General features: G+C 37.1%; 1 protein-coding gene across 12 annotated transcripts in view; it reads right to left on the bottom strand.

The window, feature by feature from the left end:
- Positions 1 to 15543, bottom strand: part of CADPS2 (calcium dependent secretion activator 2) — a 318188-nt gene that overhangs the window by 194918 nt on the left and 107727 nt on the right. For 11 of the 12 annotated variants that reach the window (XR_002434478.1, XM_021384806.1, XM_021384801.1 and 8 more), the window contains exon 3: positions 14160 to 14492. The exons of the other annotated variant lie outside the window; for it this stretch is intronic. Coding sequence is in view for 10 of the 11 variants with exons in the window: in XM_021384806.1 (XP_021240481.1) it covers positions 14160 to 14492 (333 nt within the window). In the remaining variant the exon portion in view is untranslated. The remainder of the gene's footprint in view (positions 1 to 14159; positions 14493 to 15543) is intronic. 12 annotated transcript variants of the gene reach the window in all.

The raw sequence follows: 15543 nt of genomic DNA, 5'->3' as shown, positions 1-15543 counted from the left end.
TTCAATGAAACTTTAAACAGGAAAGGAAGAACATACACACAGAGTTTAAGCCAATCACAATATGTAAAATGAATAGTTTTTAAAGTGTTTTAAGTCTAATTTACATGCATTATATTTCTCCACTCTCCACTGTCATCAGTGCTCTGTACTGATGGCCCAAATGAAACATTTTTTCCATTTTATTTAAAATCATTAAATTGAAATTAAAATCAGTGTTCTGCTAACTGAAATTCCAAGATTTAAACGATCTCTTTCTCAAACACATCTTGATATATGGTTTTTAAATAAATCAATAAAATACAGTAATGCATGCAAATCATCTTTTCACTTAGGTATATGGATTATATCATTTGAAGAAAGTCTGCTAAGCTCTCATATTTAAGCCCTCATATAAAAAATCACTTGGTCTCAGTACTGAGTCTGCTATTAGTTTTTCTTCCAATTTAATACAAAGATAAAAGCTGAAGTACTATTTGGATCACAGAGGCTTAAGCACAAATACTGTTAATTATACAATGTGGGATTTTAGTGAAAAATACACTTTGGCCTAGATACAAGTATTTTAAGTATTTATTAGGGATGAGGAAAGGAAACTCAGAGAGCAGGTCTTTAGACAATTATATGTCTTTAGCTAGTATTACTTGGATTGCATTTTCATCATAACAGTTCTCTGAAAGTACTACAGAGTCTTTGTGCAGCTTTGAAATTATTATATTACCTGGACCTTACTACCAGCAGACTCTGAAATGGAAAGACTCAATATAAATAAAATTTAAAAAAGGAATCTCCGATACAAGAAAAAAAAACCCATAGGATTTTACTTTATTCACTATTGAAATTGTTTTTCATTGCATATCAGTTCTGACACACTGTCACAAGCTTGTCCATAAATGCTGTTATTCTGAAACTCTTCTGACTTTCTCTGCAGTGAAGACAATCAAGTAAAGAAACGCTGTCTCATTCTCAACATTCTTCATAGTCACAAGCAGAATTTTTTTTTTTTTTTGCATTTTAGCTATTGTTGCATATGGACCTGCTCATTCTCAGTTCAGCATCCTATGCTAGTTCCCCACCAAGGAGTGTTCATAGTCAGGCTGGATGGAGCTTTGAGCAACCTGATTTAGGGAGAGATGTCCCTGTACATGACATGGAGGCTGGTCTACACGATCCTTAAAGTTCCCTTCCAACCCAAACCACTCTATGATAGCTTATTTTTCCTGTTTAGCTACACTAGGGCTTATCTGTCATGCTTTTGTCCATGCAGTTTTTGAAATGCTTCTGGATTTTCTTTCAAATAGAGCAAAATCAGAGCATTAAACCAGTTTAGTATCATCTGTAAACTTGGAGATTTCCATTACACTGCCTTCCCCTGGTCATTCATGAAGATGTTGAATAAAGACACAACACTCCTTCTAAACAGATTGAAACAGATACAAATCACACTTAAACTCTGAGGAACAGATTAAAAGGAAACCTCCCCCCAAATCTCCTTCTAAATTATCAATACTGCTTTCTAAAAACACTACCATCAGTCTTTGGATACTGACTGCAGAACTTGCCATTCAAAATCAATGTCATGGCGTGCCGCTGACTCAGCCGACTGGCTGCAGAAGAACAGTGTTTTTAGCTAAATATATATTATTAATAAACACCAGAAGCTATATTAGGCATTGCATTAGGATTCAGAACAGTAGATCACTGACAGACTACAGAACAGAAGAAAAACGTTAGCACAGCTCAGAAGTGTCACTACAAACAATAGAACTTTCAGCCTTTTGTTCTCTTGGCATCTGTGATAATCATTTATGTTGGAAAAGATCATTAAGGTCATTGAGTTCAACTGACTGCACAATAACCAAAACCCAAGTTAGTGGTTGAGACTACGATATTTAACCACCTCTGTTTAACAGGTTGAAAAAGAGAGGTAAGTGTGCTGCCCTGAGAGGGAAAAATACAGGAGAATAATGGTAGGTTCTTACTATTTGCAGATCTAATCACGCTAAATATTACGTCCCACAGTTAAACAAAAAAGCTTCAGAGTTACGTATTGTACCTATTTTACCAACCAAATAAAGCATTTCTTAATCCTAAGGTAATCAACGAAGATACAGAAAAGTCTCCAGGGTGTTATTATAATCACTTAAGCATTTATCTACATGCCAGCCATAAGTGCTGTGGAGGTCTCACCTGCACTGTTAATCTCTGGTGAGTAAGAAGGTGATCAAAGAAATGGGTGTTCTTATTCCACCTTCTCACCTTCCCCCAGACCCTACTGAAATAAGATATCCGGTGTCTCCTTCTATAAAAGTTGCTTTCAGGTTCTGCCTAGGGAATACCCTCCCACAACCATGGTAAGGAGGTAATGATGGGCCTTACAAGAGCTATGACTCATGTTCCAGTCCTCTTATAAGAAAGCCTTCCACCCTCCTCCTCTCCTACTATCTGTTCAAAAATTACTATATCCAAGACAACTCTCAAATTAGCATGCAAACTTTGTTAGTCCTTTGTGTCCTAGAATACTAACTAGGCTTACAATGTTCTATATTTTTCTAAAGGTACCCAGAACTTGTGTTATCTCAACAGACCTGGCAAATACCATAATTTGATTATACTATACTGATTTTAATTAAGAAAAAAATTAAATAAAAAGACTTGATGCAGAAGGAAATCCCCTATCCTTTCATTACTTTCCTCACTCTCCAAAAGCACCATGCAGAATGTTTTCTTGCCTTATCAATCACGGATTAATTTTTCTTTGGAATGTTGAAAACAAAAGGAAGAGATGCAATTAGGGGAATAACGGTTAATGAGCATCCCATTAAGTAAGTAAAAGCACCTTGAATAACATGTCAAACTTTTTCCTAAATAATGATGTGTGACTGACTGAATTAGATAGAAAACTTAAAATTCAGGCTGACAATTTACAATTAGTGCACCAATTAATCACAGATTTTCAAAAGACAATATATGATGTTGTTTTCAAAATGAATCATGATGAAAAAAAAATGCTCAGCCACAGAAAAAAAACAGTTCTTACTTCAAATAGGCAAGATTTTTCTATATAGTTGAAAGTCTGCATTTGTATTAAATTGTACAGCTAATAATTTATTTAAGAAAAATGATTTAAGACAATCAGTTGTCTTTCCTTGATGGAAAATTGCAATCTGCAACTTTGTCCAAGTAGCCTGTTTCCACAATACTCTAACTTACTCTTACTCTAAACTTAGCCGAGTCCTCTTCTTCCATTAAATTTCTTAGTAGATAAGTTGAAAAATTGCTAAGATGAGCACAGTCAGATCTTCACCAATAGTCTACTATATTAATTTCTCAAAGTTTGAAGTTATGTGGACTGTATTAATCATTTTTTTTTTTCATTTTCACATCATTCTTCACGCTAAGGACTAATCAGTACACTAGGATTCTCCACTATAAAGCAACTTTCTCTATCATCCAAGCTGAACAAGCTAAAAATACTAAAAATACTGAACAGATGAGTACTGAGTTCCCAGCTACCATCTGGGCTTTCAAACCACTGACTGTCACTCTTTCAGCAGAGTGACCTAGTTAATTTCTGAGCCATTTAATAATCAGCTTGCCCAAGACATACTTCCTCAGTATAAAAATATGAATGTAGTGAATGGTAAATTGTGCCAAAAGCTCTACCCAAGTAAAGTAAATTTGTATTACCACCTTCTCCTTACTCACATTATCAGTCATTTATTGAAAGTTGTCACTCAGAATGGATGGACATGATTTCCTCTTGGTATCCACAAAAACTAATAATGTTACTTTTACATGAAAATGAATTGCAAGAGGTTGTGCTCCACAGTCCCTCTAGGCTTTCACAGACTAAAGTGATGCTCGTTATCCTCAACCATTCTGTACAAGATGGTTTGTTCCTGAACTCAATATGTTCGCATTAGAAATCTGCCTACTCCTGGGCTCTCTGCTTCTCTACATTGCAGCTTCTCTGGAGTCTTTGCATAGCAATCCTTTTAACAAATAAGTTTACAGTGCACCTTTTCAGCCTTCCTCCAGTTCCTGAAGTCTGTCAGCTGGTGATTGCTGCAGCCCAGATGCTTACCTCCATCTCTTCTCCATGAGCAGCTAGTCAGAGAGCACGAATCCCAACTGATCCTTTTGCATTCACAATGAGAAATCATCACTAACACAGTCTAGAAACTCTCTTGATTGCTTGCACAATGCCATGTGACCTTGCAGATCAAGGCTTCCCACTGGGAGACTTCCATTACTTGTTCGTGGATGACTTCACTTTCTTGGTCAGTTGGTCTGCAACTGTCCCTCATCACAACATCACCAATATTACTTTCTCTTCTGATCTTGCCTCAGAGAATGGACTTTTTGTTGTTCAAATACTTTGCCTTAGTGCAACCACATTTATAAGCACTCTCCTTTCTGAGAGGGAATATTATAGTCTCCCCTGAAGCTTTCTGTCATAAATATCTCCTCCACGTGTAACTTTTCTTCATTTAATCCTGAAATTAGCTCCCTAACTCCTAACAAACCTTGTTTAAAATCTTCCGTTACGTAAGTAATTCTGCCCACAAACATGCCTGTGCCTTCTTGTCAGTTTAATTCCATCACTTCTTACCAGCTCTTAAAACAAGGTGCCACAACCAAAGAAGTCAAAGCTTCACTAGTTATGCACGTTGGATGTGTCACCCTGGGCAATCACTGGGCAGCCTGCACAGGGAAGCAATGGAGACCTCATCCTCAGAAGTACTTAAGAGACATTTGAATGTACCCTTAAGGGATACAATTTAGCAATAGGACTCCACAGGACAGGCTGATGGTTGGACAGGAGAGCCTTAAGGCTTTTTCCAACCTAGATGATTCTATGACTGTTGCTCTCAGTCTCTGGCAAATTTTAAACTCTTCAAGGTCGTGTTATTGGTGTTCCCACAGATGAGCAGCAAGGGGAAGTAGCTAGAAGCCTGGGTGGGCCTCAGCAGTGACTGAGACATCTTGCATCCAAGTGAGAAGCAAGTAAAAGTGTCTACTCAGCAGATGGATTCATTTGTCCTGGACAAGCTGGGGTCACCAAACGTGAGCAGTTTTTGCTTCCTCTTTGTGCTAATCCCATTACCAAACCTAATGTGTCCAGAATGCATTCTTCCCACAGCAGGACTCACTCATCCTCCTCTGCTGTCAGAATTCTGAACAAATTTTCTAGATCAATAATTGCAGAGACACAAAAATTTTCTCCTGCTGCCAGAAATCATAAGCTTCCAGACTCCACCTTCCTGAAAACACAGGAACAGGAGGGAACTACTACCATTAAAATGGTGAGAAAACATTCGTTACAGAAAGCCTGCTACCATCTGGAAAGCATAATAGTTGCTCCAATACAGTAAATTAGAACACTAGCAGAAAAGCATTCCTAAGGAGGGAGAGATGTTTCAGATAAGATCTTACTTTGTTTCCAGTCTCCCTGAGGGAAGACACAGTCTGAAGAGAAGATTGTGTCAGACAGACATGATTTTTTAACAGGAGCATGATTTAATAACAGGAATAAAACAAAGCTGCTCCTGAAAATTGTGCATACCTTTGCAGGCTCTCACCCATGGCTCAGTATTATATTCCCTCATTTACAGGTATTCCTAGTGTTCCCACACTAGAATGCTTGGTAATGCATGACTGGTTACAAAAACAGTTTGTTCAGTGGCAGCAGGAAGGTTAGCTAATAAAGACTCTTTCCTTACTTCCTTTGCAAAAGGCTATTTCTTCTCTTACAGCCCAAGAGTGTTTGAGCTTAGCATAAACTGCTCCTTTTAACAGTAGTTGGAAGTCAAGATTTCTCCTATCTAACCAGTCTCATTTTTATTCCAGATTTTTCCAGTTTATAGCAAACATATTTGAGTCTTTTTTCTTCTTTCTCAAGAAACAGACTCAAAGACAACACAAAGCACAGATGAATTCTGTTTTTATTTTCCTCTTATTTTTTCCCTTCCCATTAGGCTATAAGTTTTTAGACTGAAAGGGGCAATTATTTTTTCTTCTCTCTACTCATGTAACTGACCAAAAAAACCCAAAAAGGTTACTGTAGTTGGCCTGAGAATTTTTCATGACCATAGCAAAAAAACCTAAAATGTGGTCAATCTACCACAGAAGACCTATAGAGAGAGAAACGGGCACTGTCTTTTAAACACATGTGAAGTCTGAAATGATGAACATCTAATCACAAAGCAGACCGCCTTGGCACTGACACCAAACTTAATCTGGATGATATGAACAACGGTCTTTGAGTCTTGTAGTACAAAATATGGGACTAAATGACAGCATGACCCTGCAAGTTGGCTATTCTGTTCAGTCAGTCCTCATTTGGGATGAGACTGTGTATCAAGTGGACTCTGTGGAAGGACTACAGACAAGATATTAGACAGCTTCAGCAGAAGATAGCTGGAAAGATGACCTGAGAGTTCCCTCATTTTCAGAGGAAACACAAAAGGACCTTCCTAGATAATAAAAAACTACACACACAAATTATGGGTTATCCAAACAGAACTGGAGATCTCTCAGCCATTTTTCATACACAATTTCTCTTGCATAGGAAGGTCTATCCTCTATTATGGCTGTCCTGTGATATTTCTGTTTGAAATCTGTATACGCTCTATGTCAGCTGGCTCATTTCCAAGTTTACCTCCATCTTTCCCTTTGAAAGTGACTGGGGTGCAGGAACATTAACTGGGCAGCCAGCTGTAAAGAAAGTGGCATATTCCTCTCAAGAAGGAAAAGTCAAAAGGAATCTCTCTCAAAATTTTCAGAAACAGGAAAAAAATGGCACTTAAGATTCATAACAAGACATTCTGTACCAGAACGTGAGAGAGAGATAGAAAAATAGGCTCATTCTCTTCCTGTGGCTTTTCAGCTGTTTCTGCTGGCTTCACACTGACTACTGAAGACATCTCTGCTGAAAAACTGTGCAGAGGATCAAACCTAAACTATCAAATGAATCCTTGTTTTGGAAGCGACTGTTTTAAGCAAAATTGCTTTATTTTGAATTGAAAAAAAGGGAATACAGAATTCTACCTTAGCAGGACAGGTGACAAATTCATGCTACGGGTCATTAACTTGTTCAGACTGATTAAAAGTATTCATTCAGATGCACATGTAAGCTAGGGATTCAAATGCACATCTAAGCTAGATGTGTTAATGAATTGAGTAGTCAGCCTGGAAATCTAACTAATAATATATGTAACAAATGTATTTGTCTGTTATTTATTTACCTGAAGACAGAAGATCTCTCCTTTAAAACAAGAATTAAATTATATGTAATTATGTAAAACAGCAACTCTTCTTTGGGAGAAGAGCTTTATTTTTATTGCTTAATACGAAGCCAGAGGAACTTTTTCCTCAGCTGGAAACATGAGTCAAATGCAGTGATGATGTTAATAAAAGTGCAGGTTAGATGCTGGATATATTTGGCTTCCAGTGTTGAGGCAGCTTAACTTACTTGGATCTGGAACTCAGGAGAATGTCAAAACAGCATTAATTAGTTCCTGAAGGCTCCAAAGGAATATTTTAGGAGAAGAAACACAGAGGTAGGTAAAATTAGAACAAGCTTAAAAGGATCTGCTTTACAAAGCCAAAACAAACTTCCTTATCTTTTTCTGTTCTGCTGATGCTTTCCTGCACTTACTGAATGCCAAAGATGTTCAAAAAACAAAAACAAAGAAAAATCTGCAGCCAAAATCCCATTACTAATGACTTCAAACCACAGAGTAGGCACAATACAGAGCTGTATACTCCAGGAGAGGAGTACTCTCAATTCTTTCTGCAACTGCCTGTGGATTCTCAGTAAAGCCAGGCTCACCCCTTGTGACAAGGAAGGTGGTACACAGGAGACCAGGCCTAGAAGAAAATCTAATGTAGAAAATGCAAGTGAATCTACTAGTCTGTGACTGCTGGTGGTCATTTATGGTACTAGAGACTGTATATGTCCAACTCATTCACACAAATGCAAAGCAAGAACAGAAACCACAGATGCAGATATACAATTCTACGACAGAAAAATCCATGGTGTCTTAAGAGTGATTATAAGTGAATATATTCTCAGTTTTCCAATGTTCCACTCAAGTTTTCCTTTTAAATGTGTATATCAAAGCCAATTTTACTCACTTGCTGAATGTAAGAAGGACACTGCAATACCTCAAGTACCAAAAATGCCAACACACTAATTCTCTCTAGTATTTTCTCAGTATTCCTTCATCTACAAAGAAAAACATTTCAAAGTCTTTCTCCATTACGTAACTTGCAGGCTTTTAAATGTTATTCAGAGTCAGATATTTAAACATACTAAAAAGTAAATTACTTTTCCAAGGATGCTTTGATATTCTTTCCATCACTCTTCTATCATTTGAGTAAATGTGAACAAATCAACCCTTTGGGACAATCAGACACTTTCTTTCAAAGTAAATTCTGCTGTTACAGAAAAAAACACTTTTGTTTATGGGAACTAAAAGTTTAGTAACTTGGAGGTTCCAAGATTTCCTTTCTCACCAGAACTCACATTCTTAAGCTGAAAATGCAAACCTATCTGACATACTGTTCGGCAAAGTTCTAGATTTCCAACAGCCTCGTTTCAGATCTGATCTTAGGAGGACTACTTGAGGTTGCAGCACTGTTTTCTGAAGTACCAAATCTTTACTGTCTTGAGCAAGACCTCCAAAGACCTCTCAAACTGAGGTAAAAGACACACGAAGCAGCTCAGCTAGAATACTAAAAGGGGAACTGTTGAAATAACTTCATATTAAACTACTACATGTATGTAATCGAGTGATGTCTCCGGAAGAGACCAAATCTAAAATCCAGTGAGAAATGATGATTTATTTCTCCATTTAAATATCTTGCTTGAAATACTTTACTCTCATTAAGCACAGATAGCTGCACATCTTTTTTTTTCCCTTGAAGAAAAGGGAAAATCAATCAGAAAACAGATTTTTTGTAAAGAGGAGGGCATGGGAGAAGATTTATTCTTGTACTTACACGTACTCAAAACCAATAGAATTGATGTGTGAACAAGCCTGAAGTGTGAATATTTGAACATTTCTGATATCAAAGGCATGAAATACTTTTCAGGTTGACAGACACATATAAGAGTTTTAAAACACTGACCTGTTCTGAAAGGCAGCACATCATTATTGCATCGTTTTTCTGTGCAGAAACTTTGCAAGCTCACATTTATCATGTCACATTTCGTGTTTTTAAACAGTGAAATAAGGATAGATTAGGAAGGGTAAAAGAATATTTTCATCCTACAGGGACTTATAAGACAGCAGTGATGACAATTCATCCAGCACCTGATACTACCTTGAAATTACAGCAATGGACCTCCTCGACATTTTTCAGAGTTTACTGCATTGTATCAGGTAAGATTTACCATGAAATAAATAATGGCAGTCGTTAGTGATCACCTGAAAGATAATGTCTTAGCTAAAGCCTTGGTTACATTATAATATCTGGATGCAGAGCCGGCACCTTTTGTTCCGACTAAAAATACCCAGATGCATAGCAATGCATGCTCTATAATATACAGTCTTAACAATTTTTAAGCTGAAACAGGAAAAAAATTAATCTCTTTAATTTTTTGTATTCCTTCCTAAAGGAATCTTAACACTGGTTTCATTGCTTCACAAAGAACATCTTAACACCAAAATTTTCTGTAGAAAGGTATCATTCTCAATGCTTGATATAGTTGCATTTGTCCCCATAGCTTCTATGGGGTATAAGAGCTTCTAAGAAAATCATCCAGAAGTATGTGAATTTCCTTTTGATAATCTGTGATTCAATGACATAACTGTTACTTTTCAGTATCTTACCGAGCCAAGGAAAAGAACTACAAACATTCAAGAAAGTCAAGAAGGCTACAATGAGATTAAATTGCCCCTAATTTGACTTAACCCAAACTGTATGATTAATTGGACTTTAATAAACTGCTAGGCAAAATAATCTTTAAAGCTCAATGGTACTGAGCAGCAAGGGCAACCTTAGGTTAAGGAGAAATACTTGACAGAAACTTTCTAAAAATTAAAAATGTAAAAATTTATTATTGAAGATACAATATAGTCCATAATTATCAGTATTAGACACTTAACTCAAAGAGATACACCTTGTAAAAGCTATAGGTAATCAAGGACATGAACCAGAAGCAATTCAAGGCTTTAAAATAGATAAACATGACTTGAAGCAAAGTACCATCTAATTTGTGGCTGATTCCCAAAACATTGATAGTAGAAGACTCAACAGATGTGTTCTCAAAATTATTTATTACCTGTCAGAAAAGAGAATGTGACTTAAAAGTATTCTTTCCTTATGAAAATCTCCTCCCCTTCCCCTAAGATAGGGGGTTTTAGATCAGACAAAAAAGTGAATGCTACAAAGGCAGTGTCAAAATAAGCTCTGTGTGGAGTTATGGTTTACCTGATACACAAAGAAATTCTTGTATTGGTGAAGTGATTCAATAATAGCGCATGACTGCAAAGCAGCTAGATTTCGACTTTCAGTTTGACCTTCTGCAAAGTTATCTCCTACATCAGTGAATAATTAAAAAAAGACAAAAAAAGGACCTTATCATGTTTGATCTCTGTAAATCAAAGAAACCAGAACAACACACTGTGGCCAAGCATCTCAAAAGCAAGTCAAGGAGATCATTAAGTCCCAACTAACTCGCAATCATCTCTTTATCATAAAACACAGATCAAGGCAACGCAATGTAAATAATAGTCAGGTGAAAGTGTTAGCACTTCCAAAATGAGTCTTTTCATCACAAAGAGATGTAGATGCTCAGTAGCAGTTGCTAGCCTTGCTCTAAGTTCGGAAGTTGAAAATGGGGTTGAAGAAAGATTTAATGCTCTGATGTGAATGCTTGTTAATGTTCACTACCTAAGGATGCGCGTAGGCATTTCATATACACTAAAATATTGTGACAAAAAGCCAGTCTTCAAGGAAAAAATCGTAAGATTCTCATAGTTGTGCAGACTGTTGGACAATGCCAGAGAGCTGGTCTACAATTATTCACTTAATTGCTGATTGAGTTCTTATGCTGATTGTATGAACACTGTTACTGCTCTCACACAAAGGACTGAGACCAGCAACCTGTGTGGACCTGCAACAACTCATGTCCTAGCAGAATCTTCTGATGACCTACTGCAGGATACCTAAGGGTTTAAGAGTTAAAGGAAATGCTCCATTTAGTACGGGCTGGAAAGCAAACGTTGCTGACGAACAGTAAAAAGTTTCAAAGTGCAGAAGTCACAAGGAAAAAGTTGGCAGACAATACCACCTACTGTTACAAACAGCATTCTTGTTTGCTTACCAGCCCTGTAGCTGCAGGATAATACACTTTTATCATTGACATTGTGAGAGATTTTTCAGACTGGAATTTCCAAAGGGCTGGAAGGAATTAAAAGAGGGGAAAGAAAAAGACAGTTTTCTGCACAAATTATAACTGTACAGATTTGCCGTTAAGGGCAGGTGTTTCTCAGAGCTGCAAAATATTCAGTATTTCATGTAAAGATCCGATTCTGTGCTAGAAGCGCAGGCTAGAAGCCAACTCATCAAAACGTCTATCAAAAATACAATTTTAACATCTGTTTGGACTTTCACTTATCTCACTGCTCCCAGACATTATTGATTATCACTATCTGCAAGTCTCCAGTATTACAAACAGCAGTGGCTAAGGGAAAGAGAAGTGAGCTTTTACATACAAAGACAGCTAGGTATTTCCAGGGAAGAATGAAAACTGTCATGTTAACTGAAAAAGGAGTCTAACTTAATTTCATCTTTTACAAATACACTATAAATAGAATGGATTAAAATACAGTCTAAACTAAAAAATTTATTAAAACTCTAATGAGGAATGAAGGATTTTGCCAAAGGAGAAGAGGCGCTTCATTATAAGAAACTGGCTGCTGTCTGCAATGCACTTCCTGGGAAAGCCATGTTGTCTTTTTCTTTGCAACAGATTTCTCCTCATACCTTTGGTGTACTATGTGCTGGACTGAACCACAAGAACAAGATACAAAATTTATGTTTGGTAGCAACTCTGCACTGTTGGAGTATGAAATGAAAGTTTTTGCTTTAGCAAATCAATCTCATGTTTACTCTGGAAAAAGAAAACCTCGCTAAGACAGAACCTAAAGCAGGAAGGGTATGAAGCCTGTCTCTCTCCATTCTTCCTAATTATGTAGATGTTCCTATGACTGCTCCCAAAGAGATGTTTCCCTTTCTTCCCATCCTCCAATACTCATATGAATCCCAGGTAAACAATGTGTACTTCAGAGACTTGCACAGGAGTTTTTAAAACCTTCAGACCTCAACACCAGAAAGAGGAAGAGAAAAGTCTTCTCTTTACCTCATTGAGTCTTTGCACACCTCAGAAGTGCCAGCCAGCCTCTCTCACTTGCTACCTACCACAGGATAATTTCTTCTTTATTTTACTGTTCACAAAATGTAAAAGAAAATAACCCCATGTTCAAAATTCAGCCACAACAGAAGACAAAAAATGAGTTGCTGTGATGTTTCAGTTTCTCTATAGGTTACAGACCAAGAACAGATGGAGAACTGGTGATACAACAGACTGGAGAGCTCTGCTGATATTTGCCAATCAGTTTTGATGCACCAAATTCCTACAAATTAAGAACCAAAACCAAGAAGCCTTCAATTATACAGACACAAGAACCACTTCTAGACTAAAGGAACAAGTTATTTAATTATTCAAGGCTCTACAGTCATGTCTGTGTTCCTCTACCACAATGAACACCACCAGCAGATTCTGACTACTCACAGTGACAGATAAAGCCTGATTTAAGAAATCATCAGACACCAGAGGAGGGAGGAGGCCATACAGATCCTACTGAAGGTAAAATGTAATCTACTTGTGGAGGAAAAAGGTTAATTTTTCATGTTTTCAAGTCTTGGAGCAGGCTCTCTTCACAGTTTGTGTGGTCTATCTTGATTTCTTGGCCATTTTAAGACCTAAATGGATAAAGCCTTGAGTAACCTGGTCTGTCCACAAAGCTAATCCTGCTTTGAGCAGAACATTGGACTGAATGACCTCCTGAGGTCTTTTCCAAACTGAATTATCCTAGGCTTGTGTGTTCTGCTATGCAACCCCCTACTCAAGTAAGTAAGATAATTCCCTAAAATTTCAGTGCTTCTTGACCTTATTACCAACTTGCATGTCTAAGTGGTTGGCTTTATGATACTCATGTATCGAGCCAAATGGAAAAAAATGAGTCAAAAATGAGGCAAATTCCATACTTGTTCCTGTACTAAGATAGTCATAAACTGACCTTCAGAGTAATATGTAAAAACAGCTCAGCTGCAGTATGGTGTACTATTTAAAAAATGGGTTAGAAAGCTGTGTGAGTTCAGTTTAAAAACTATAAATACTACAAATACCTTCTCCAATCAGTTGTGAGGCTTTCAAAGATGTCTTACATTTTTCAGGTTCTTCATCACAAACTAATGCTTATTTTGTTGCTGCATCACTACGGAGACTGGCCAGGTAAAACACTTCTACATACTACTTACACTACTGATTAGCAAAAGACTATACATATAAATCTGAATATGACTGCTGAATAGACTGTTTTTGATTCAGTAAGTTACAGGGAACATCTCCATTACCAAACAGAACAACAAAGCAAAAATGTGTAAGTTAGCTTCATAGATGTGTTTGCAATGAACTATGTTGTGTTCACTGCATGGCCAAGGGCATCCTGAATTCAATATGTACCATCTATCTACTTACGGCAGCAAATTTCTTTCAAAGATGTTTACATGTACACATTAATGCATACACAAATGTACGTAAATATGTCTGTACATACACAAATATACACATGTAATTAATATGTAGTTACGCAGGTATATAGACTATAGAACATTCTGCAGAATCACACAGATCATTGGAGCTGTAAAAAGTTTCAGGAGATCTCTGTAGCAAAAGCACCATATATTCTTTTCCCAAAGTGCCCTCCAGTGACAAAATGATGCTACGATTCCTTCCTGAGAGGTTTTACTTCCTTGAAGTATGGGGATACATTTAAAACTGAAGGTGAGACACTTTACCTGTTGGCAGAGGTTGGGTGTGAGAGATTTTGAACACAACAGAATGGAGTGACACCAATACTTACTTGGCAGGCATTATAGATCAACTGGTGTTCCAATTTTTTGATCCCTAGAATCTGCTGAAACATTTCATAAAGCTGTTCCTTGCTCAGAATCAGCTCCGATACAGCACTTAAGGCCATTCTATTTGGCTGTTTGCAGAAGTCCTCTTCTCCCCTGTATATGGCGTCATACTTGGCTAGCCAAGAACTTAATACTGTCTCTTTGCTTAATCCATCAATTTCTGGCAAACTTCGGACCCTCTTTTCTATATTTTTCTTAAAAACATCTCTAAAGTCATTTGCAGAACATCCTCCACTGTGAACCATTCTTGCAACCCGGTCACTCTTGAGAAACACCTTTTACAAAAAAGAGAAAAAAAAACACACAAAAATACAGAGGTTAGAAATGAACACAAGTACAAAACAATCTCTTAATCATAGAATCATAGAATTACTCAGGTTGGAAAGGACCTTCAAGATCATCAAGTCCAACCGCAACCTAACCATACTACTCTAACAACCCACTGCTAAATCATGTCCCCAAGCACCACATCCAAAATAAATAAAGGAAGTAGTTATTATTACAAGCTAATATTTTGTTTCTACATAAAATGGTTTTGCAGGGAGGAGATACACAGGCAAAGTTGATGTATTTTTGATAAAAAAACAAAATCAACACATTCAAAAAATATGTTTCTCTATTAAACTCATGCTAGCTGGGTTTTAAAGTATGCTACAATAGTTAAGCTAGAATGAAGTTTGAATTAATGGCAGCTAATGTAAAACTTACCTATGTTATTTCACTTATCTTTCCTCCATTAAAACCACATAAGTCTGAAGATATTTGCGAGTTATTCATGAAGAAACTACGCAGTCTTACAAACTGGCAGTATGAGTGTAAAAATGATCTTTAAGACAGTTAGGAATTTCACAGAAGGAAACAGAAATCCAGAAAAAAAAACCCAAAACCTAATGCTAGAGAAATACTGCAATCAAAACCAACAGAGATAAGAAACACTCAGAAATGCAGAATCTGCTTCTACTACCGTAGATTTAATAATGTGGACAGAGTATGGGATTTTCTGTGTTAAAAAAAAAAAAAAAGTCCTAGGTATGCACATATAAGATATGACAAGGCAAATTTCACCAACAAATCGGCTAAATCAGTGTCAACAACCTGTGGAAGTTTTTCAGTGTTGAAAGATAGTTGCACTCATCTCTCACTTCTTCTAACACGGACCTTGGCAAGCTCAGCCTCTCCAGCCAAAGTCTGGCCAACTGATTTCTAGCAACAGGTCTCACAAAACTGTTCTTCTGTTAAACACAGCTAAAAAGAGGGTGGCTGTCACATGATCATCAGTGTAAACAACCAACATGCACCCGGCACAAGGCAGAAACTCTATTATGA

This window comes from Numida meleagris, chromosome 1 (genome assembly GCF_002078875.1).
Source record: "Numida meleagris isolate 19003 breed g44 Domestic line chromosome 1, NumMel1.0, whole genome shotgun sequence".
NCBI classification, from domain to species: domain Eukaryota; kingdom Metazoa; phylum Chordata; class Aves; order Galliformes; family Numididae; genus Numida; species Numida meleagris.
This window is presented reverse-complemented; position numbering and strand designations above follow the sequence as displayed.